Below are 24,672 nucleotides of genomic sequence, written 5' to 3'. Positions count from 1 at the left end.
GGGCTCGATCTCATGAACCATGAGATCATGACCTGAGCCGAAATCAAGAGTTGGATGCTTAACTGACTGAGCCACCCAGGTGCCCCTAAGACTGACTTTTTAAATCCTCTTTTTGGTGTTAAAGATTAAATCATGCCTTCCCCCCAATGGAGTGAGCAAGATGTGAGGAAGAAATGGAAAAAGCTGGGCATTGGAACCAGTAGAAACACAACTGAACTGAATATGAAACCTAACTTGGTTTGGATCTTGTGACAGAAGGACCTGTGTTTAGAAGCCACTTTCACTGTACTTAAGTTCTTAAAAGATTCACTGTTCTCTGTTGAGATTCGTGGCATATTTTGCCACAATACCATTTCGAACATTAAAGCCAATACAAGAACAGAAGGCTGTTCTTTTTTAAATTAATTAATTAATTTTTTAAGTATTCTTTACACCCAGTGTGGGGTTTGAACTCACGACCTTAAGATTAGGAGTTGCATGCTCTACCGACTGAGCCAGCCAGGTGCCCCTGTTCTTTTTTTTTTTTTTTAATTAAAGAATAACTGACATACTATATTGTTATTAGTTTTTAGGCATATAGCATAGTGATTCAGTTTTTATATATGTTTCAAAATGGTGCCATGTGTCATGTACAAAGTTGTTACAATATTATTGACTATATTCCCTATGTTGTACATCATAGCCCCATATCTTAATTTATTTTTTAACTGGAGGATTATACCTCTTAATCCTCTTCATCAATTTCATCCTCTGGCAGCCATCAGTTCTCTTTGTTTTTAAGTCTATTTCTGTTTTGTTTGTTCATTTGTGGTGTTCCTTTAGATTCCGCATATAATTGAAATCATATTTGTCTTTGTCTGACTTCTTTCATTTAGCATAATGCCCTCTAGGCCCATCCACGTTCTCACAAATGGCAAAATTTCATTCTTTTTTATGGCTTAGTAGTATACCATTATGTATATATATATCACAGCTTTATCCATTCATATATTGATGGGCATTTAAGTGGCTTCTGTATCTTGGCTGTTGTAAATAATGCTGTGATGAACATAAGGGTGCATTATCTTTTTGAATTAGTGTTTTCATTTTCTTCAGATAAATACCTAGAAGTGAAATTGCTGGATTACATGGTAGATCTATTTTTAATTTTTTGAGGAACCTCTGTACTGTTTTCCACAGTGGCTGCACCAGTGTCATTCCCACCAGTAGTGCACAAAGGTTCCTTTTTCTCCACTTCCTCACCAACACTTGTTATTTCTTGTCTTTTTGATATTAGCCATTCTAACTGGTATGAGATGATTGTATCATTGTGGTTTTGATTTGCATTTCCCTGATGATTAGTGATGTTGGGCATCTTTTCATGTGCCTCTTGGCCATCTGTATGTTGCCTTTGGAACAATGTCTACTCAGATCCTCTGCCCATTTTTAAAAAAAAAATTTTTTTTTTAACGTTTATTTATTTTTGAGACAGAGAGAGACAGAGCATGAACGGGGGAGGGTCAGAGAGAGAGAGAGGGAGACACAGAATCTGAAACAGGCTCCAGGCTCTGAGCTGTCAGCACAGAGCCCGACGCGGGGCTTGAACTCACAAACCGTGAGATCATGACCTGAACCGAAGTCGGACGCCCCACCTCTGCCCATTTTTTAAGTAGTCTCTGCGAGGAGCTTGAACTAATGACCCTGAGATCAAGAGCTGAACTGGGAGTGAGTCAGACACTTAACCGACTAAGCCAGCCAGGCACCCTTCCTCTGCCCTTTTTTTTTTTTTTTTTGCCACACCCCTCCCCCTTTGCCCATTTTTAAATTGGATTATTTTTGATACTGAATTGTATGAGTTTTTGTTTTTAAGGTTTTACTTTTTAAAAAAAAAAATTTTTTTTTTCAACGTTTATTTTTTTGGGACAGAGAGAGACAGAGCATGAACGGGGAAGGGGCAGAGAGAGAGGGAGACACAGAACCGGAAACAGGCTCCAGGCTCTGAGCCATCAGCCCAGAGCCCGACGCGGGGCTCGAACTCACGGACCGCGAGATCGTGACCTGGCTGAAGTCCGACGCTTAACCGACTGCGCCACCCAGGCGCCCCAAGGTTTTACTTTTCTTAAAGTAATCTCTGCACCCATTGTGAGGCTCACACTCACAATCTCGAGGTCAAGAGTTGTATGCTCCACTGACTGAGCCAGCCAGACACCCCTGGCAGCCCTGTATGAGTACTTTATATATTTTGGATGTTAACCCCTTAGTGGATATATCATTTGTGAATATTTTCTTCCATTCAGTAGGTTGCCTTTTCGTTTTGTTAGTTTCCCTTGCAAGCTTTTTAGTTTTGTGTAGTCTCACTTGTTTATTTTTTGCCTTTGTTGTCCTTGCCTGAGGAGACAGATCCCAAAAAATAGTGCTAAGACTGATGAAGAGCTTACTGCTATGTTTTCTAGGTGTTTTATGGTTTCAGGTCTTACATGTTAAGTCTTTAATCCATTTTGAGTTTAGTTTTGTGAGAAAGTGGCCCAGTTTTATTCTTTTGCATGTAGCTGTGCAGTTTTCCCAACACCATTTATTGAAGAGACTGTATTTTCCCCATTGTATATTCTTGCCTTCATTGTTGCAGATTAACTGACCATATGTGTATGGGTTTGTTTCTGGTCTCCCTATCCTGTTTGACCTATATGTCTGTTTTTGTGCCAATACCATACTGTTTTGATTACTGTAACTTTGTAATATACTTTGAAATCTGAGAGTATGATACGTTCAGCTTTGCTTTTCTCTCCAGAATGCTTTGGCTATTCAGGCCAAACTTTATGATTATTTGTTCTAGTTCTGAGGAAAATGCCATTGGTGTTTTGATAGGGATTGCACCGAGTCTTTAGATTTGGGTAGTAGGAACATTTTAACAATATTCTTCCAGTTCATGTCATGGTATATCTTTGCATTTGTTTGTATCATCTTCAGTTTCATCAGTGTCTTACAGTTTTCAAAGTATGGGTCTTTTATTTCTTTCATTAAATTTAATCCTAGATATTCTATTTTTTTTAATGTTTATTTTTGAGAGAGAGCATGAGTGGGGGAGGGCCAGAGAGAGGGAGTCACAGAATCTGAAGCAGTCTCCAGGCTCCCAGCTGTCAGCACAGAGCCTGACATGGGGCTCGAACTCATGAGCCGTGAGATCATGGCCTGAGCTGAAGTTGGATGCTTAACCAACTGAGCCACCCAGGCACCCCTCTATTTTTTTTTTTTTCATGCAATTGTACATGGGATGGTTTTCTTAATTTCTCCTTCTGGTAGTTATTAGTATATATAAATGCAACAGATTTATATAAATTGAATTGATTTTGTATCCTGCAACCTTACTAAATTCATTTATTCTAATAGTTTATTGGTGAAGGTGTTGAGGTTTTCTGTATAGAGTAGCATGTCATCTACAAATAGTGACCGAGTGCCTTGTATTTCTTTCTCTTGCCTGATTGCTGTTCATGCCCCTTAATTTCTTTAACCACCATGTATATACCCATCTTCCTGTTCTTCTCACTTCAGAAATGGCAATCAGGTTTTTTGAAAGAGAAGCAATTTGCCATTCACAGCAAATAACTAAAAGCAGATCCATTATGATGGACAATGAAGAGGGTTGTTGACTGTGATCTCCAGTCTCCTAGGTTTATCCTAAACTGTAGCTGTTTCTGGTAGGGAACTGGAAGTGGATCTCAGGATGGGGACCGGAAACACCCGTCCACCCTCACTCACAGACACTTACTTTCTCATGCAGACTTTGTGGGGTAGGAGGAGGAGTTTCCAGGAGCCTTGTGTAAGAGTGGGAGAAGTAAATGATTTGTCACCTTGGAATAGACTTCTTGCATTTACTTTAAGAGGAGTGAGCACATAGGTTAGTGCTGGACATAGGGCAGGCTCTAGGGATTATTTCTAGGAAGAAGACAAGGGGATTCTGGATCTAGAAAAAATAATCCACCTTATTCTGATCATTTCATTGAGTTGGCCCCATTGCTTATGACATTTGCAAGTAAAAATTAGCTCATAATCAAGATGATGGTTGGAATGCCCATCAAGGGTTGAATGTAGCTCTCTCATCTAAAGACCGGGGAAGAATAATTTCTCTGGAAGTAGAAGTCTGAGATTGAGAAATTGGCACCAAAATTCTAGAAGTGCAAGGGCTTTGGTGATCTGGTTTTGTGAACCCATGCAGTTCTGGTATAAAAGGCTACATCTCATCTTTCTACCCCAGAGGAGAGGTCTGCCCAGTTCTTAGGTAGCTCCACTGACCTACAGGCAAGCCAGCTTTCCTGGTGGCTTTCAGTGGCCCAGCCTTCCTGGTGCTCCTGCAGGAACCTCAACAGAGGCCTGAAGTGGTCCCTAGGGAATGGGAACAGAACTTACTGTGGGGGGGGGGGGGGGTAGTGTTTGTGTGTTTACCTTTGCTTGGGAAACCCCCCCCCCCGTCATAATTTTTTGTGGTCTGGATACTCTATTATTCTATCCCTTAACACATTGGAATGGGGGCATTATAATCGTTCTTTGTCCTCAGTAGAAAATAAGTCCCTCATTGGAAAGAGCATAATCCTCAGTCATGCTTCTTCTGCTTCCTCTGTTACTGAGGCTAAGAGTAGGGGAGATGAGGATGGCCTGAGGTTTTCCAGAGGCAGGAAATGGTGTATGTGTTTTTTTACCTCCAGGTGTTGATGCTGCTCCGGGCCCACTGACATTGCCCTGGGAACTCCATCTCCCAATGAAATTTCTAAGTGTAATTTCAGGCCCCTGGTTGAAATCCTTGAGAGAAAGGGGAGCTGAGCTAGAGCAGTGAAGGGTTTGGACTTCCTGTCTCAGCTGTCTCTTAGTACTGAGGATCTTAGCTGGATGCCCTTTGCGTTATTGTACCATTGCCGTGTTAGGTGTGAGTTCAGTTCTGTCACTCTGAGCCCAAGTGAAGAACTCAAATCTGGCATGCCGTATAAAGCAAATAGTGTGAAGAATGGGGCCTTGCATTATTTTGCAGCCGCCTTTTGGCGGGGGTGGGAGGGGGGGAGCCTTGACTTCTAGCATTTGATGATTTTTGTGGATCTAAATACTTCCCCCAGAGCCATTCAAGCTACCAGCATGACCTCATTAAACACACAGTTGGGAAGAGATGGGCACAGTCCTGTGAGCTGGCTCCAGCACCCACTGCAGTGTCCTCCTATATGTTATCCATTGCATTCCAGCTGCCTGCTGCCTGGGGTGTTGGGGCCAAGGGACAGACCTATTGCTGAGTTGTGTACACGCAGTCTGCTTCTTTCCCTGCTTCACTTGCCGCTGTCCTGTGAAGTGAGCTACATCTCAGCTTAAGAAACTACTAAATTGGATTCAGAGAAGGCAGTGGAGCAGATCTGGAGCCCTGTAGGGTCCACCTGAAAATCATGGTGGCAGTAAGAGTACACACCTGGAGATCACAGGGAGCTCCTTGAAGAGCCTTTCACCCTCTCTGATCCATCTGATTATTGGCTTTCTTACTTAGTTCCCAGCAAATCTACCTTCTAGCAACACCCCATCCTTGATACACATGTACCTGAGTGTCCATACCAGTCGTGTCCGTATAATCTAAACACCCATGCCCTGGTTAGAGTCTAGCAAAGGGCAAGGAAGCCCAACATTTGGTGGCATACCAGGGACAAGCTCAGAACATAATACTCTGTACTACAGTGTACCTCTTCTCTGGAAGTCAGATCCCTGGATTTAATTCAGTTCTTGACCGTGGAGAGATTTGCGTCATTGTCTTCTTGTTCAGTTCTTTTGTTTAGATTGGGGAGGAAAAGTGGCCTTGGGTCCTCAAGGACATGGTACCCCATCCATGTGGTATCTTGAGGCCTATATGCCTCTCCAGCCAGAAGTGACTGTATAGATTTTGAGATTCTGTCACATAGGTTGTTGAGACACAGTTAGGGTAAGGAAAGGGACTGGTGGGGGTACAGGGTTCTAGGCCTTGAAGGCAAGCCAGGATCTGGTTCCTCTCAAGGTTTGTCAGTGCCACAGAGATTGGTTTGATGTTTAACAGGTGCTCCTCTGGTCAGATATGTCCAACTGACTCCCTTAGCACTTCTGGGATTCCCCCTGCTTTCTACACGAGGATGGGTGTGCTTTAAGAGGGCAGACTACATCTGGAAGCTAAAGCCAAAAGGATGGGGGCAGTGGTGTAGTGCTTGTTTAGGGAGAACCGGGTAGGGGTTGGAGGGGATGTTGAGATGAGTCTTCAAGTCTTGGTGTTTACGGTCTTACCTTCTCTGTCTCTTGCAGTAGTATTTTGCCTTTGAGTAACTGTCCCCAGCTCCAGTGCTGCAGGCACATTGTTCCGGGGCCTCTGTGGTGCTCCTGATGCCCCTCACCCACTGTCGAAGATCCCCGGTGGGCGAGGGGGCGGCAGGGATCCTTCTCTCTCAGCTCTAATATATAAGGTAAGGAGGACTCTGGGCTGGAAGGCTTGGAGCAGAGCCCTCTCGGATACCACTGAGCTGCTGCTTAAGGGCAGTAATTGAGGCCCTTTGGTCTTCCCTTAAGGCAGGCCAGTAGGGGATCGGGAAGAACTTTTTCAGTGGAGGCTGCCGTGTGGCTTTTGGGGAGTACTAGGAGGGGAGGATATGTGCACCAGCAAACACTGCCATCTTCTCAGCTTGGTGGTCAGCGCTTCAGTGCCAGTTCAGGGTCCTGAGTGGGTGGGAGAATGATGAATGGGAGGGGTGCAAGAACTCTTTTTGGTGTGACTCCTCAGTTTCTCTTGAGGTACCAAGGGCCAGGAGGAGCAGTTTTCCCATTGTCAGAGACTATTAGGCATTCTCCTGTCCATCCCATACTAGCCTGATAGGGGGCGGGCAGGTAGTGTAGCAGGGGGTAATGAGAAGGGGCTTTGCAGCTCCATCATCTGTCATTCTGGCAGCATAGGGTACATCCCAAGAGCTTAAGAGATTGCTGGCAGTCTCTGGCCTGAGAATGATCTGGGCTAGTGCAGTCAGCCCTTTGCTGCCTTTTAATCTCCTGTGGTTGAGGCCCAGAAGTTTAGCTTCTCCCTAAGATTGGCATTGAAAGGTCGCAGGGTGGCTGAGTTCTGGTCTCTTGAGACTGTGCCCAGGGGAGACAACATTGACCCTGCAGTCTACCTGGAAGCAGGCTTTGGTTGAGCTGGGCCCCAGCCAGACCCTCACATATATTTTCATTCGTTGCTAATGTTGCTCTTTCAGAGAGAGAAGGGGAAGAAAGAGCATGATGTTGGGGTGGGGGACACACATGGGCTTAGAATCAGGGAGACTTGGTTTGAGTCTCAACTCTGCCATTTACTACCTTGGGTCAGTTGCTTAATTGTTCTGGGCCCCAGTGTGTCAGATTTTAAATGGGGATATTAGTAACTACTTCACATACTTGAGGTGGTGATTGAAAAATGGGAAAGCACCTTGCACAGAACTTGGCATCTCATGGACATTTGGTAAATATTTCCTTTCCCATTATGCTGGCTTTTTGCTGCCATCAACTTGTCTTTGTGCCTGATGAGTGATGGATGGCTCTATTTAGCCAGCATGCAGCACTATATTTTCAGTGCTGTTTATCCCATGCTACCCTGAGATTGGCCCAAGAAGACTCCCAGGACCCACCTAGGTTAGGGGGCCTATAATGTGGCCAGAGCGGTAGTGATCTGGTCCTCTGATCTGATCTCCTCCCAGGACGAGAAGCTCACTGTGACCCAGGACCTCCCTGTGAACGATGGAAAACCTCACATTGTCCACTTCCAGTATGAGGTCACTGAGGTGAAAGTCTCTTCCTGGGATGCAGTCCTGTCCAGCCAGAGCCTGTTTGTAGAAATCCCAGATGGATTATTAGCTGATGGGAGCAAAGAAGGGTAAGGAGCAAGTGCTGGGGGAGGGGAAGGAGGGCCCATTCCAGAGAAAGGCATGTGCTTATTGGGGATAACAGATGAATTAGGGAGTCTGCCTTCTTCCCTAGCTCTAGGTTTCCCAAGCAGATAACATTTTGTACAAGTTATTTTTAGCCAGTAAAACAGGCCTGCCATAGGTTATAGTTAAAGGGAATCATTATCACATTAACCAAATCCCTGTCATTTAATCACCCCTTGGTTTGCTCTTCTCAGCAGACATTAAATCCCCCTTGAGCCACCATACAGTGATGCAGTTCAAAAGGCCAGGAAGCTCTGAGATACAGTGGGATTTCATTAGATTGGGCAAGGCCAGGCCCTCCAAGGCAGTCAGGTGTGTAAGAAACAGTCTTGTAGAGTTCTTTTTTTTTTTTTTTTTTTGGGTGTGGGTTTTTTTTTTTTTTTTTAATTTTTTTTATTTTGAAGATAGAGTTCTCTTGATGGCCCCTGTCTCTTGAGGAAATCCTATTAGGCAGTGTTAGGACCCAGAGTCCATCTCAGTAGCAGGTGGTCATCAAACTTGGCAACTTTAGAAGACCCCTGAAAAACCAGGCTGTCTTGCTCGACCCCCTGCTGTCTTGTGAGCTGCGTTAGTGAAGTTGGTTAACACTGTTAATTTCAGATGAAGAATCCTTACTCCAGTAAGAGATAATTCAGTAACTTTTTTCTTTGGGATTGTGGCTTATTTTTTTCTGAACTCCAGCTCTCGAAATAAGAAACTTCTCCCTGGAGGTTCCTTATTTATAATACTGGCTGTGAGCCTCAGAGAAGCCTTTTTTTGAGTGTGGGGAGTGGAAAGTCTAGAGAGGTGGTAGTGGGCCTGAGTTGTTTTCTTTGCTTCTGGCAGATTGTTAGCACTGCTAGAGTTTGCTGAAGAGAAGATGAAAGTGAACTACGTCTTCATCTGCTTCAGGAAGGGCCGGGAAGACAGAGGTGAGGAGTCCAAACAGCCTGAGACCTACTGCCCAGACAGCGGGCAACTAGTGAGGGGAAAAGGGGCTTCTTACTGCGTGAAGTAGGGCTTTTGAGTTTGCCTTATAAACCCTGGGAAATCATAGGGGTGGGAGTGCTTTTGAAGGGTCTATATAAGTAAAGGTCTAGTACTTCTTTATTGTAGCTTTGTTTCTTGTTTTCCTTTGATTTGAACCTACTCTTGGTTTATCAGAATCCTTTTTACACTCTCCTACAGCTCCACTCCTGAAGACCTTCAGCTTCTTGGGCTTTGAGATTGTGCGTCCAGGCCATCCCTGTGTTCCCTCTCGGCCAGATGTGATGTTCATGGTTTACCCCCTGGACCAGAACTTGTCCGATGAGGACTAATGGTCAGAGGATGCTTTGCCCAAGAGCCACAGTGGGGGGAGAGGGGAAGTTAGGCAGCCCTGGGACAGAGGAGGGGGCTCCTTGCTGTCTAGGGAAGGACGCTGAGGGGCTCAGGGTGAGGGTTGCCTATTGTGTTCTCCGAGTTGACTTGTTGAAATTGTTTTCCATAAAGAACAGTATAAACCTATTATTCACATGTAATCACCAATAGTAAATGAAGATGTTTATGAACTGGCATTAGAAGCTTTTTAAACTGCGCTGTGTGATGTGCTCTATCTAGCCTAGGGGAGGACATTGCCTAGACGGGGAGGGACTGTCTGGGTCCAGGGGCAAGGCTTGGGGGGCTGGTGGACGGCACTGTCAGGCTCAGGTTCCCCTGCTGTTGTTGGGCTTTCTTTTTTGGTTTTTAAGACTGTGTATTTTCTTTCCTTGCTTCCTGTCAACCCAGGACTCCTGAATATAGGCTTTTCAGCCCCTGGGCTGTGTCCTTGAGTTTTTCGACACTCTACCTGGGCTCTTCTGTGTGCATTTGTGTCTGGCCTGGAGAAACCAGGTCTCACCCCCTCCTTTACAGCTTAGTGTTGTTCTGGCATTTGGTTAAGCTGGCTTAATCTGTTTAATGTTATCAGTGCATTTCAAATAGGGGCATTGAAGTTCACTCCCACCACCAGGGCTTTCTTTGGGGTGCCTGGGCCTTAAAACACTAGCCAAACTCCCAATTTGCAAATCATAGCCAGGAGTTCTTGCTCCTGGCTGTAGGCCCAGGACCCAAGGTGTCTCTTTCCTAGGGTCACAAAGAGCAGAGAGGAAGAGGAATAAGCAACTCAGGGCCTGGGGGTTGTGTGGGAATCTGCTCTTAGGGACTGGATGCCTCTGCCTGGCCGAACATAGTGCTGACTGCCCCTCTTCTCAACAGGTTCTGAGTAGTGCCTGAGACCCTGCCCCATAGGGCTTGGGGGTGTAGAAGTGGCCTGCCCTTTTCTGTTTTCACTGAACAGCTCATCCTAAGGGGGGAGGAAGGGGGGAGAGATCTAGATTGGGTGAGGGGGGTGGGGGTGTCAGGGAGGCAAGTGTGTTGTGTTAATGTGTCAATAAACTGATTTAAAGTTGTGGTTGGTCTGTTTTTCATTCCTGTACCAGGACCAGCTTTCTACCACTACTCTTTTGAGTCTAGAGCCTAACGTAGCAGGGGTGTGATACATGCTTCTCAGGAAAAGCGCTGCAGTGCATCAGGACAGATAAACCAGCTGAGGCTTCTGGGGCCACCATTATACTGCAAAACACAGTTGCTAGGCGCCTGGGACAAACTGCCAGTACCCCCCTAGAGAGGTATGTACACATCTGCTTCATCCAGAATAGAGTCTATACCCAGGATCCAGGTTGTTCTTAGTGTTTTCCTTTTGTGTAGGAGGCTGGGTCCTGAAACTGGGTTTCGGCTTTTGCATGGAGATGCCTGACATTCCCATTTCTGGAGGTGTTTGAAGGAAGCAGCACATACCTTCCCTAGAAAGGTGTGGCTGCCATTCCCCTTGCACCACTAGCTGGATGAGTAAGCTCTCAGTGGCACTGTAGGGAGCTAGAGTCCCCCCCACCCCCCTTTGAAAGTAGGCTACACGTGGGGAGCTCGAATTCAGAACCCTTAGGTCAAGGGTCACATGCTGTACCGATTGAGCTAGCCAGGTGTCCCTTGAATTTTTCAAGCGCTTACTATCATTTTTTTCTCTTTTGCTTCTGTTTTCCCAAGTGATGGACAGGTTTTTCTTCCTATAGCTTTGGAACTATCTGCTGTTGAGCTGTGGCTGTCCTTAGTTTTTCTGAGTCTTTGGCCCATTTTCATAGTGTTCTGTGTGGCACTTGTGTTTTCACACTGGCCAAGTTACTAACTTTGGACTCCACCTGATATTCATAAAAATGAGCGCAATACCTCCATCTTCTACAGTATTAGGGGAAGGTCTGGGGCTGGATATTCAACGGAAATGGGAAGGACTTAAATCTGTCCTCCATGGATATAACCCCTAGAGGCAGCGAATGAAAAACGGTCACTGCTGTGAGATACCTACAGCAGAGGTCTGCATGAATGCGGACATTGGCCAAGTTAATGTAGGCAGTTTAGGATTATGTTGAACTCAGACTTGGGGAATCTACAAGACAGGAATAAAGAACCAAGATCAAACGCAGTCCTTCAAACTGATAGGAAACAAACACATTGGAGGTTCTGCTGTCATCTGCTGATGGACCCCCTTCAATACAGCTAGAGTTAGAAGCGTTGAATTGGAAACCCAGGCCCTCAGTTAAGCTTTCCTTTTGGAAAAAGAAATTTTGCTAGATAGGACCCCTGGCAGGAAAGAAATATGGTGCCCAAAAGCTGCACTCCAATCAAAAAAGTAACTTAGAAGGTGTTAATATTTTGAGGGGTGATGGAATGGGATAGGGAGGATATGTGAAAGGCAAACTAAGTCTAAATTTAAGAACAGGGACATTAAAAACTTTATTCAATAAATACAACAAATAATTTAAAAATATACTTCAATTCCAAAGCCAATTAAGAAAAGGAAGTAGAGAGAAAGGGGAAAAAAAGGGGAGCAGGAGATCAGAGGAAAAGGAGAAAATTCAAGAGGCAGAACAATGGTTTGGTTGGGCTGTGTTTGAGAATATACCACCCTCTGAAATTCTGATCAAATGCTCTGGACTCCTAAATCCTTAGCCCTTGTTCTGATGGGGTAGCCATAGGAGTCCTCCAGCCAGGAATGATTCTCTGGGCTCTGGATCAGAGCACTCTGGAGGCTGGAATTGGGGAGGGGGTGGGAATGTTAGGGGACAGTTTCTCTCTCATTCCTAAAAACCATCCGTTCTAACTCCCAGGCAGTTCAAGTAGTGCAAACTCTTAGAGAGCTCCCAGCTGCATAGTTTCACAAGTGAGTGTCCAAAGCCAGGGCCTCCGGGGGGATAGACCTCAGGGTACTTGAGGGGTCCAAAGCCACTTTGGTGAATGGGGTCTAAGGGGGAAGACAGGAGAGGCCAGGGCACAGGATAAAGCCCTGGATAAGCCAGTGGCCAAGCTGTAAAACACCACTGGGCAAGAAAGGGCTCAAGGGCAGGTAGTCTGGACACTGGATTCAACAGTTTGCCATCAGCCAGGGAAGGTGGAGCTGAGGATGCATATGGAGCAGGACCAGGAAGATCAGGAAAGCTGAGGGAAAACAGAAAAGCAGGGAAGGAGGAGGAGGCAGCTCAGCAGCAAACTCCAAGAGAAATAACCAGCAGCCCTCACAGATTTGTGATTGTCTCTTAAAAAGATTTATTTTCTCTTCTTGCCTGAATGTACAAAGGCAAAAAGAGTACAGTTTGTATATATATATATTTATATATATATATATATAAAAAACAAGGAACTTGGTAATGTACACTTTACAGAAGGGAAGAATCAGGAAGACTGAAATTAAATCCAACAGAGCAACGCCAATGGAACAAAAGCTATGAACAGCAACACTGCCCCTCCAGCCCGGGCCTCCAGCTCGCCCCAACCTGCTCCCAATGGGGGGCTGAGCACCAAGGCAAGCGGGTGGGCTGGGGCAAGAGGGGCTGGGGGCGGGGCCTGGGAGGGGCTTGATCCCAGGAGGGGCCCATGGCAGAGGATCATCAGAGAGCTTCCTGGGATGCCCTAGTAGTAAAACAAATGACAAAGGCCCAGAATTATGGGGCCAACTAGCTGCCCAGTTAAATCACAGGGGCAGGAGAGTAGACATTGGGATGGTAACAGGGTACACAGCATAATGAGCAACAAGGGTGACCTCAAAGCCCGTGTACAGTAACTCTAGCCCTTCTACAGTCTCACCCTCCCACCCCCAAAACCACATCCTCTCACCCTCCCCTTGGAGCCCGGAGAGAATATTCAAGAATCACCATTTCATTTCATGGGGTGCCTTCTTAACCATTCTGCCTGTGGTCATTTGACCTGGAGACGTGTGGAGGGAATGAGGTAAGAGAAGGGAACTTTGTACATGTACACATACATGTACAGGCAGGGAAGGGGGATGACGGAAACCGGCACACCTTAAGTGAGGAAGCAGATGTGAACCCTAAAGAGCAGCTCTCCCAGCCCTGGCTGTCCTAACTGGGGATGAGGCTCCCTCCCTGTAGGTCCTCTGTGTGGAGCCCCGGTGAACGAGGTTTGTGAAGGGGCAGAGGTGGTTCATAGAGAGCTTTGGTCTGGTGGTCTTGGTCCCAGCAAGCTATTCCAGCCTTTGCTCATGGGGTGGAATCCCTGCTGAGTGTCTCATCTCTCTGAGCAAGTCATGGGTGCCACAGGTACTCCTACCTGTGTGCCTCCTCTCCATAGAGGCTGGAGGTGGACAGCAGATCCTTCACTCAGCACTTGTCAAGGATCTCTGCTTCCTTCGTTGATGCAGCTGCTGCATGTTATTTCAGGGAGGGAAGACTGGACCTGGCAAGGAGCAGGGACCGGGAAAAGACAGTGCTATTCTGCCATTGTTGCTTTTACCTGCTCTTCTGGGAGCTCAGCTCCTACCCTTCTAGGGAGACTTGGATATAAGGATCAGAGAGCCAAATGTTTCTTTGTAAGGAAAAAAAAATTCCCTTCTGCAGAACCCAAGGCTGCCCTGCTAAGACAGAAGTTCCTCTTCTCTGTGTTACAGAACCAAGTGGAAGGGGCAGGAATGTGGGGCCAGGCCTGCCCAATGGGAAAGAAAATTACTCCAACGGTTTCTTTACAATATGTACAGAGCACGCTGTAAGCCAGCGCCACAGTTACAAAACACATAACAATATTTAAAAACAAACAGGAACAGAGATGGGCCCTTGGCTCCACCCCACAGGAGTCTGGGAGGGTACAATCAGGCTGAAATTCAGAGTCATCCTCTTGGTGGGGGTGACTCAGGTTAGGTGGGGTGAAGGTGTCCAAACCAACTACTTCCAAGGAAGAAAGGGAAGTCACTGCCCAGAGCCCTGCCCTCTGGGTTTAGCAGGAGGTAGAGGGAATGATGGGGAAAAGGGAGGCTGCTTGGGGGCCTGCAAAGTGGTCTAAAACAGTGGGTTTTGGGAAGGATTCAACCCAACTTGAACAAAAACAACTGACATGAAAGCCTAGAGGAGAGGTCTATAGGTGAAAGGGGCTCCTCTTGGCAAACGACCTTAAGCCAGGGCTCTTGGAAAGCAGCCTCTGCTGGGCATTGTGCTTATTGTCTTCCACCCCCATGCCCCAAATGGAGTCCGAGCCAAGTCCTTGCTCTTAAATGGTCACTTTGGCACTCTGGTCACAAATACCCTTCTCTAGCCTTAGGCTGGTGTATGTCAGTCTTTCTCAATCCAGAAGGTCAAGGAAAGATAGCCAAGGAGAACAAAGGGATGATACCCCAAAAGCACAATAAGAGCTAAAGCTCCTCATACCTTGGGGAAGAAGTGACTCCAATAAAGCTACCAAATCATGGTCACTTTCCCAGGGCAAAGAGCATAAAGCTGGGCTGGTAGACTGCATTTCTAAGGAGAGCAGAGAAATGTCTGCTGCCTCATAGCACAGCTCCACTGAGTACACTCTGGCTCTGAGGAGTAATGGCTTGGATGTGTTATCCCAGGGTCTAAGGAACCCGTAACTTTCCATGGCCAGTGGCCCCTAAAACAAAAACGTGTGTTAACAAAGAAACACAGCTGATATTGGCACACATGGGGTTATAGATTGAGCTATATAAAATCATGTACTTGTATACAGAGGAACTGGGCTGTATATATTTGTGGCCCTAAATGAGGAGGATACTCAGATGGCTGAATGGACAAGACACCTCTAAGAACTGCTGGGTGCTCCCAGGGCCTCCCTCCTGGGCCTTGCCCGAAGGTGACCTGGCAGACTCCAAAGCTCCCCATGCTGGGGGGAATACTGTTTTACCTGCCTGAGTCTTAAGAGCCAAGCAGTGGAAAAGAGAAGGAGAGATCAGCATGGGGATCCCCCTGGGAAAGGCACCAAGGGGTAAGGAGGAGAGAGAGAAAAGGGCAAGGAGTTGGGGGCTTAGAAGCAGCAGGACTTAGTGGGGATGCAGGTTCTTTTTCACAGACTCCATTCATGCTCCAGCTCACTCCCAAGTATCCCCGGGGAGCCCTGTGCTGGTGTTGGGACCTCAGCCCTCTGCCTGACAGGTATCCCAGGGCCATGGTGAGGCAAATGCCTTGGTCTTCCTTTCCAGGCTAGGCTCTGAGCATTTATATGTGCTCACATGAGAGGGGAGAGGTCTTCATGGGTGAAGACTTTGTTTTCACAAGTACAGAGAAAACAGCCCCCAATTTCTTTCCTGAGATTCTAATTCCTCCACATGCTGCCAGTTCCCAGGGCCCAAACTGCTGGGGAGATGCAGGATCTGGTGATTGTGGTAATGACAGGGGTATGGCTGCTGTGCTGTCTTCAGACCTTACCCAGTACTTGTGAGTCCCTCCCTGGGGGTGGGGGTTGGCACTGCTCTGGCAGCTGACCAGGGGCTTGGGGAACGGAGCAGTTACTTCTCTGGGCTGAGGCCATGTTCCCCTGGTTGCTCCCCGTGCCTTCATCTCCACAGAGGCCACAACAGTCTCAACTGTGGCCGAGAGAATAAATATTTTTGCTAAGTACCAGCTCTCCAGCTCCTGAGGAAGAGGGAGGGTTGGGGAGTCCAGGGATCTGGTGGAGGTGAGATAGCCAAGGGTCTGCCTTCGGTCATGGTGGGAACGGCAAACAGGATGATCAACACCATTTAACTGATGTCTAAATGGCACCTCCAGCACCTCCTTGGGCGAGCCAGTCCGGGCCCGTGAAGCTGACTTTATCCGGGCACTTGGTGTTCTGCAAGGGAAACATGGACAGATAACCAGGCACTCAGCCTTTTGGTGTAACAACCACAAGGTGGCGCTCCGAGAAAACGAACTGCAGGGAGGCCACTCCTGGCCCCAAGGGGATACCTGTGTTCCACAGCTCTCCTCAGACGCACATGGCTCAATGGGAGGCTTGTACAAGAGGCCTGGCCGGCGGTCCACCATTTCCAGACCACTGACCCCACATGGCTTTCCCTCACTTAGGCTCCACAGGGATTCTGTGATACCTATCAACTATCCCTGTTCTAGGTGTTGTCCCCAATTAAAAAGTGACTTACCATTCTCACCTCCGCGGGGGTGGGTAGAGTGAGGGAGTGGAGCCTTGCTGGCTGGCAACAATGGCTGTAGAAGAAAGCCCTGAGTGAGAGAGGACGGCATGTTTAGTGTAACTCTCCCAGAACTCTCTGATTAAACACTTTCTCATTATTAGATGGGAGGGTATTGGGAGGAGTTTCTCCTTAAATTCCTGGCTCCACTGAGTTTTGGGGTGCTGACAGAATAAAATCTGATACTTGGCCAGAGAGAGTGGCTGCGGATAGTGTAGTAAAGCTCTATTTTTCAGCTGCTTGTTTCTCTCTGGCTGTGGGAACACCTGGTCCTTATTCTTCTGAATATCAAAGCCAATTTTCTAGAGTAGTTTGAGAGTCCCTAAGCTCCAAGGGAAGAAATAAATGTCATATGCTTCAATGACTGTCTGAAGAAGGCTAAGATCCTGGGCAGATTAGAAGCTCAACAAGAGACAAAAAAAAAAAAGGATTCTTGCTGGGGGTCCTGTGCTGTGGGCAATGCTACTATGCTACTGGGATGGAGTCAAAAAGATAGGTGGTGGTGGGGTGGCACCTGGCTGGCTTAGTCAGTAGAGCATGAGACTCCTGATCTTCAGGTTGTGAGTTCAAGTCCCATGTTGGGTGTAGCGACTACTTAAAATCTTAAAAAAAAAAAAAAAAAGAAAAAAAGAAAAAGAAAAGTAGGGGAAGGAGGCTTACCTGCTGCGTAGGGTAAGTTGTACTGCGCTGGGAGCAACGAGTACCCCAAATGGTGGTGGTGGTGATGTGTGGACATCAGGCGCTGAGAAGGGGAGGTGCGGGGCCGGTCTACACTTCTTTCACCCCCGCCTGCTCCCCCGACGCTGCTACAGCTGCCACCACCCCCAACCACCCCACAGCCTCCCCGATCTCTCTCCTGAGACGTTTTATCACTTATCTGGAAAAAAAAAAAAAGCAGACACAAAGCACTGTTGTGAGACACACACACGACAGCAAGATGCTCTGAGCCCACGCTATGATTCCTTACAAACGCAGGACACCTAAGAATCATGGAGTTGCCTGGTGACGCCAGAGTCAAAGTCAGCCAGGCTGCACTGTAGTTAAGACCTGCGCTTGCCCACCTTCTCCAGAGCCTGGATCTGGCCTTCCTGGGTTCTGGGAGCAGCCAGTGCCACTTACCGTGGGAGACTTGCTCTTGTAGTGACTGGCGTGCTGCTGCAAGATGTCCAGGGCTTTGGACTCTGAGCTGGATTTACAACTGACACTGGGGCTGGCTCGTGCCTTGTCAGCATCTTCACCCCCTGAGACTTTGCTGCCATATGGGGAGAAAGAGTAGCTGGAAGGTAGGTAGGAACCTGGGGAAGGAGAAATAAAGCAGTCAATGAGAGAAGTAAAAGAAAGAAGCTCTGCTTTGGTGAGCCCGGTTAGGGCAGGCATCAGCTTTCCTAGGCAGAGGCTGAGATATTTCCCCCTACAGTGTCTTCAGGCTGAAACTTTTAGTTTGTCCTTTCTTTACTGAGCTCTAGAGGCAAAACTAGCTACGGGATATTAGGAACAGGGTCCTCAACTTTTGGGGAGTCAGCTTCGCTAGAGCCCTCGTGATTCATCTTGGACGGGCATTACGGTGAAGTGGAAAGATCATAGGATTTGGAGTCAGACAACCTTGGTTTTGAATGCACCTCTCTTGAGACTTACCAGCTGGGTAGCCTTAAGCAAATTAACAACCCTTCTGAGCTTCAGTTTCCTTCCCATCAAAATGAAGACACCAATACTTATTCCATAGGGAAGATGAAATAAGATAATGCACATAAACCACCTAGCACAGTGTCTGGCCCAGAGCAGGCGCTCAGCAAGTGTAAATATTATTTTTATATGGACAGATGGGGTAATAGGGAGACAGGAACACCACAGGTGACACAATTTCCTAGCTCTGTTTGAAAAGCTTACTGGTGCCTTATAACGTTCTGCCAGGGTATCAAGACTGTTTAGGCTGCTCTCCAATAGGGAGGTGGGAGCTCTGAGGAGTGAAAGAAGTGCTCTCTCACCCCAGAAGCATCCCACATGGCTCTTCGGGCAACAGAAACCAGTGAGTGGAGTTGAGGACCATTTTCTTCCAACAAGTTAAATATGTACACCCCTACAATGTGCCCTTCCCCAAGAAGTCATGGGCAGCAGTATAAAGAGCTTATTTTTCCCAAGCTGAATGTTTTCTATTGGACTTCCCCTCCATTCTGATTTCAAACAGCTCTTCCTCTCTCCCACTGCCTTCCAAACCTTGCAGCTGAACCTGTCTTATAAATGAATACATGCATTGCCCTGGTTTGAATTTTATTTGTTCCATGTGTCTCTCCTGCTACGATTAAGTTGAAGCTCCTTAAGAAGAACTAGCCCTGTTTCTTTTGTATTTCTACATTGCAAAATGTAGAGTATGTGTTTAAAACAGTTCCAGCTGAGAGAAGATGGCAGTGGTTTAGTGGGAGTTTTGCCTTCAGTTATCCAGGAAAATGGACTACAGAGGCAAGACTCTAGCTGGAGCAAGGGAGGGAGAGGCGGTCTCACAGATTGTAGTTTGGGTCATTCAAGGAGCTTGGGGCTAGACTGACCACTCACAGAATGTTACATTCAAAACAGGACAGTCATCTATCTGAGTTTCAATAAGCGTTAGGGCCTGGGGTGCCTGGGTGGCTGAGTTGGTTAAGCATCCAACTTCGGTTCAAGCCATGATCTCACAGTTCGTGAGTTCGACCCCCATGTCAGGTTTTCTGCTGTCAGTGCAAAGCCCACTTCACATCCTCTGTCCTCTTCTCTCTTTCTGTCCCTCTGGCATTCTCACTCACTCTCTCAAAAGTAAATGAACATTAAAAAAAAAAAAAAAGCCTTAGAGCCATGCAAGAAAACTCTGGATCTGAAATCTGTGCTTCATTTCCCCTCCCCGTTAATAGAGCACAAGTGGGAAGAAGGGTGCTGTACCTGGGTAGTTCTGCATCATCACAGCAGGCATGCCCCTGTAGCTGGGGTGGTTGGGGTCATAGGACTGGCTATAGGAGTAGCCGTGCATGTAAGGGATGTAGGACTGGTGCTGGGTGAGGGGGGAGGACACAGGCACATGGACACTTGGCCGGGGCTCCTTGCTCCCGAGGCGGGATTCCTCAGACGTGGGCAGCTTGCAGTCACTACTTGTGCTTTCCTTCCCATCCTCCTTGGGGGCAGAGTCCTTACTCCGATTCCTTTCTTCCTTCAATTTGCGGTCCCGCTCCTCTTTCCACCGCTCATCCTCTGACTTGATGTCCGAGTACTTGGCAGGATAGACATACGTCCACATCCGGGGCTCTGCTTCCTACAACAGTCACAGAATGAGCACTGAGTGTTGTATAGGTAAGAGAGAGACTTCAAGCTCGAGGTCGCAGCAGAAACACTGGAGCAGCTAATACTAGACACCGGGGCAGAATATTTACAATTAACTCTGGTCCCTCCTGCTTTTTTAAAATAGCCTGCCCCCCTCCTTGCCCAAAAGGAAACAAGATGTGGAGAAGGAAAAGGAAAATCCATCAGTGGGTCTTCTCTAGGAGAGAATATGCATTCTGGGGAAAGGAGTCCTTGAATAGAAGAAGTTGTTCCTTTTCCAAGGAATTTCAGGTTGTTTCACTTCTTTAGAGGAAGCTCCGGAGCAGAGAGGTGTGAGTGTTGCCCAGCTCAGAGGAGGGAGGTCTAACTGTGGCACTAAGAAAGGGAAGACTTTCTAAATCTCATGAGCAGAGCATGATGTGAGACCAAGTTCTCAGTTCTAAGTTTACCTATAAAATCTTTTTTTTTCTTTTTAAATTTTATTTATTTAAGTAATCTCTACACTCAATGTGGCTTGAACTTGCAGCCCTGAAATCAAGAGTCGCATGCTCCACCGACCGAGCCAGCCAGGTACCCCTCTATAAGACCTTTTTGAAAGTAACTCAGTCTGAGTAGTAACTTACTCTAGAAAATGGAGAGATCACCATTCCACACAACCAAATACTGGAAGAAACACCAACTAGGAACTGAGATACCTGGGTTCTAATCGCGGCTCTGCTAGTGAAGTCACAAGTTACCCTACACAAATCAAGCTAACTTACCTCGGTCTCTCTTGTCAGATGGGAAAAACACCTTTTACTGACGTAACCTTGCTTTTTAAAAACATGAAAATGATTTACAAAGGTAAAGAATCTTTAAAATTATAGATTTCTCCCGCCAATCTGTATTCTGCTGACACCCTACATAAGGAGAGCCCGGACTTGTGAGAAAGAGACAAAGACTATCAGTGTTTGGGTTTCCTCCCAGAATAGTTACCTGTCGGTACCAGAGTATTGGATCCACCTCTGCCTGTCGGCCACACTCAGCGCCTGTCTTAGCCTCAGAGGCCTCCTTGCCTAGGTGGCTGGCCTCACTCAGCTTCACTTTAAGTCCTTCCGGGGCCTGGTTGGGCAGTTTGGAGGAGTCGTCTAACTTGGGAATAATGACTGATTTGGCAGGGTCAGCCCCTGGCTCCTTGGCCTTCCCGGGTCCTGACTTGACCAGGTCTGTCAGGCTGGGGGCCTTGGTGAGAGTTGGGGGAATCGACGGCTTTTGCTTCCATTCTTCCTTGAGTGCCGCCTCCCGCTCCTTTAGGCCCAACTCCACCTTCTTGTCCAGTCCCCGCTGCTGCTGCTCCAAGCTCTGCCGTTTCTGCTGTTCCTCATATTGCTGCCGGTAGGCTGTGTTAGTGCTCAGGAGGTGGGTGTGGTAACTCTGGTCGCTGTAGCCATACGGGGGCACGTAGGCATACTGGTTGTAGTACAGAGACTGCATGTACATGTTGGGACGCTGCTGGATGACGGAAGGCTGCTGACTGGAACTGCTCAGCTCTGGTTTCTTCTCGTCACAGACATCGTTCTTCACTTTCCCCTCTATGCTCTCAGGCTCCTCATCCTTTTTTGTCTTCAGAGCTTGGCTCTCCACTCCTGCCTGGCTGCTGGGGTTCAGAGCCCCTGGGCTAGACTGTGCATAACTCGGAGAGTAGTAACTCTCAAAGCCTTGATAATATGGCGAGTCTTTGCTCTGTGGTTGAGGGGGAAAAAGAGTTTTCTTAGCCCCTTCCTTAACCAACTGTTCAGGGTCCTTTGATTTGACGCTGTCCACTTTGCCCTCCCCATCCTCCCCAGCATCAGATATGTCGGAGTATGCAGGGCTATTGGTTTTGACCGAGTTGGCTTCGGCTCCGTTCTGGGTCACTACATGTAAGGGAGTCAGGGGCTGGGTAGGAGTAGTGCTGTCTATGCGGCTACTGCCTCCAATTGAAGGGCTGGGGGCATTGTCCGTGAAGCTGTAGATCTTGTCAGCTTCTGCCTTGATGCTAGCCAGTCGGCTCTGGTGGGGGTCTGATGAGCCATTCAGGAGCCCCTCCATTTTCATCCCATCTCCCGAGGAGTCCCTGAACGGGCTTTTGCCTTCTTCTGCTCGACACACCTTCCCAGGGGTCAGAGGACTTTCGAGTTCCTTTGAGGACTCCTTCTTTTTTTTGTCTTTCTTTTTCTTGTCCTTGGCTGGGGTCAAGGCAGGGTTGACTGTGAAAGGTTCTCCCATCACAGTGGGCTTGGGCTGAATAGGCTTGAGTTGGGGGCTGTTGGGCATGGCTTGGACCACTGTGGTGGTCAAGCCTGAGGAGGAGCCTGGGCTTGCTGCTGTGAAGGTGGCTGTCTGGAAGGTGTAGATTTGCTGTGGAGGGATGGCAGGGGCAATAGGCCGCGCTGACTTTAAGCTTTTGGAAGGAATCTTTTCAGGCTTCAAACTAGAGGGTTTTTTACATTTTTCTTTTTCCATACACTTCCTTTCTAAAGAATCAAAGGCATCATTGCTTGTTTCATCCATTACTGAGGGTCCATCATCAGAGCCATCATTAGATAAGGCCCCAAGGTCTGTGTCCCCTTCCCCACTAAGCTTTTTCTTACAGACGCCTTTTGTGCTGAATTTGCTTGAAGGAGAAGGGCTGTGGGGCTCTACGAGCCGAACTTTGGGGGTAGCTGAACGGGCAGGGGACAAGGAACCTTTTTGTGAGACGGATGCACCATTGCAGCTCCCAAGGTCTGCATGGAGGGTGGGCTCCTCTCCATATTCACTGTCTCCATCTGCTTCTGGCTTGCTGTCATCGTCTGTGTGGGCATGAGCTTGGTGGTACTTAAGTCCATTGATGTGCTTATACTTTTTGTTGCAGTTTGGGTGGGGACAGTCAATCAGGACTGGGGAGGGACAATTTCTGTCTAGAACAGTGGGTTCAACCTTGGTCCCAGGGAGGGGACCAGTGGCTGAGCCCATGGAATTCGTACGGACACGCTTGCTCCCTTTGGAGTCCTCTGAGCTGGAATTCAGCTCCATGTCTGAAAGCGGTTTGTTTTTCCGCTTATTAGCTGAGGAAGGGCTGGCCTTGACATCCTCAGAGGTGCTACTGGCAGGTGGGCGATGCTCTGAAGAATTTTGGCTGCCCCGACGGCCTTTGCTATTGGCTCCTGCTCGGGTTTTGCTGCTGCTGCTGGTCCCTTTGCTGTCAGAGGCAGTGGCCGTCTCATTGACAGGTGTGTTACTGTTGGGACGCATGCGTTTGCCTCTACCCCGGCCGTTGCGCATTTCCAAGTCACTGGTGGGGGAGTCACAGAACCTTGGCAAAGGGCAAACACAACAAGATATTGTTAAGAAGAGAAAACACCTTCAAACCAGTTTAGGTGCCTCCAGAACTGTCCGGATGGTAACTATCATTTTCAATGAATATGACTTGTTAAAGGAACTTTTGAAACCATGGGAACTGCGTTAAGTGGTGAGCTCCTAGGGTGCCATCTGCATGTTAGCTGTACATCATTCCCCAACATTTGAGTTCCCCAAACCCTGGCAAACTGGGAACAAGCTGTAAAGTGCCATTCACTGCGATGTCAACCTGAAAGGTCCTTGTGAAACCCACATAGTCCAGTGTTCTTAAAACTGCAAATGTTCTTGAGGTTAAACTCCTGAGAAAAAGCTACTATCAAAAAGCATCATCAATAAATGTTTGTTCACCCGTAGGCGGACTCGATGGCCTTAGTCTCAAGGTGACTACTGGTAGAAGCCAGAATTCAATAATTTCACCCAAAGGCTTAAACAGGATCTCCTCCCCATTCCTACCCAACCCACCAACACCTAATTGATTTATTCTTGAATGCAGTGCCTTCCTCATCTCTACACCATCATAGTCTTGAAAAGCTAGGTGTCTTAAAAGGTATCCAACTCTAACAGGAAGAAGGGATAAGAAGGGATCACCGATTAGACTGGTTCAGACTAATATTCACCAAAAAGCTGTAAAGTGCTTACCTGGGGGGTGCCCAATCATGCCGCGTGCAGTCAAGAAGTGTGCCTACATAGGTCTTGTTCCTCCATGTTACATTTACCACCAACATCCCTGGAAGACAAGAAGATTCAGATACAGACAAGGGAAACCCTGCTGGCCACTGAGAGGAATACTTTTCATTTGAGGAGCATCCTGGTTCCTGGAGGAGGATTTAGGGTTGCCCTGGGTCCCCATGAGACAAGCAGGACTGGGCCAAAATACCATTATGGAAACTGCCTACTTAGCTCAATGGATTTATAAGATTTAGTGCCATACTTACATCAGATTTCTCTTTTAAAGTATCATGGTTACAAAAAGCACCCTTTATGTATTTTCAAACTTTGCATATTGATGGGATCATGCTGGGGTGTAACTTAAGTTACTTAAGTTAACTTAAGTTTCTCACATAACATTACAAACTTGAGATTTATCTATGTTGACATGAAAAGCTTAATTAACTTATTTTAACTGTGCTCATGAAGGACACTGTATGATTTGACCATAATTTACACATTCTCCTACCGATGGGTATTTAGGGTATTTTGAGCATTTCACTCGGGAATGATTTCACAATGAACACTCCTGTCATGTTCATATTATTAAAAAATGCTTTTGGGTGGATAATATAGTTATATTCCAAAATTCAAACAGTAGCAGACAAACCCCAATATAAATGAAGTATTTCCTCCTATCCCTGTTTTGTAGCCTTCTGGTGCCTCCATTCAGAAATATCCATGGATATCCATGTGTTCCTCCAGAGATATTTTATACATTTATAAGCAAATATGCTTACATGTTCTTCCTCAAATGGTAGCAATATACAATGTTCTGTACACTTTTTTCATATATATGAAATCTAAATACTTTTTGAATCATTCTCTATCAGTACACATAGAACTACTTCACTCTTTTCAATGGCTGCATTTGAATGATTGCAAATCATGCCACAGTTTATTTAATCAGTCCCCTGTTGACAG

General features: G+C 47.0%; 2 protein-coding genes across 3 annotated transcripts in view; one reads left to right on the top strand and one right to left on the bottom strand.

Moving 5' to 3' along the window:
* The first annotated feature begins 5,131 nt into the window (after window positions 1-5,131).
* Window positions 5,132-9,474, top strand: OAZ2 (ornithine decarboxylase antizyme 2). Its single transcript, XM_040492179.1, is given in 6 exon segments — window positions 5,132-5,145; window positions 6,274-6,349; window positions 6,351-6,431; window positions 7,689-7,864; window positions 8,745-8,830; window positions 9,087-9,474. Coding segments are annotated over 6 exon segments (564 nt in total). The 3' UTR covers window positions 9,218-9,474.
* A 2,206-nt stretch (window positions 9,475-11,680) lies between these two features.
* ZNF609 (zinc finger protein 609) overlaps window positions 11,681-24,672 on the bottom strand; it is a 215,384-nt gene continuing 202,392 nt past the window's right edge. For both annotated transcript variants that reach the window (XM_040492963.1, XM_040492962.1), the window contains 7 exons: window positions 23,680-23,767; window positions 20,656-22,996; window positions 19,306-19,672; window positions 17,515-17,690; window positions 17,056-17,272; window positions 16,348-16,426; window positions 11,681-16,040 (listed from right to left, as the gene is read on the bottom strand). In XM_040492963.1, the coding sequence (XP_040348897.1) occupies window positions 16,353-16,426; window positions 17,056-17,272; window positions 17,515-17,690; window positions 19,306-19,672; window positions 20,656-22,996; window positions 23,680-23,767 (3,263 nt within the window). In that variant the 3' untranslated portion in view covers window positions 11,681-16,040; window positions 16,348-16,352. The remainder of the gene's footprint in view (window positions 16,041-16,347; window positions 16,427-17,055; window positions 17,273-17,514; window positions 17,691-19,305; window positions 19,673-20,655; window positions 22,997-23,679; window positions 23,768-24,672) is intronic.

This window comes from Herpailurus yagouaroundi, unplaced genomic scaffold (genome assembly GCF_014898765.1).
Source record: "Herpailurus yagouaroundi ecotype Mexico unplaced genomic scaffold, PumYag 184, whole genome shotgun sequence".
NCBI lineage: Eukaryota > Metazoa > Chordata > Mammalia > Carnivora > Felidae > Herpailurus > Herpailurus yagouaroundi.
This window is presented reverse-complemented; position numbering and strand designations above follow the sequence as displayed.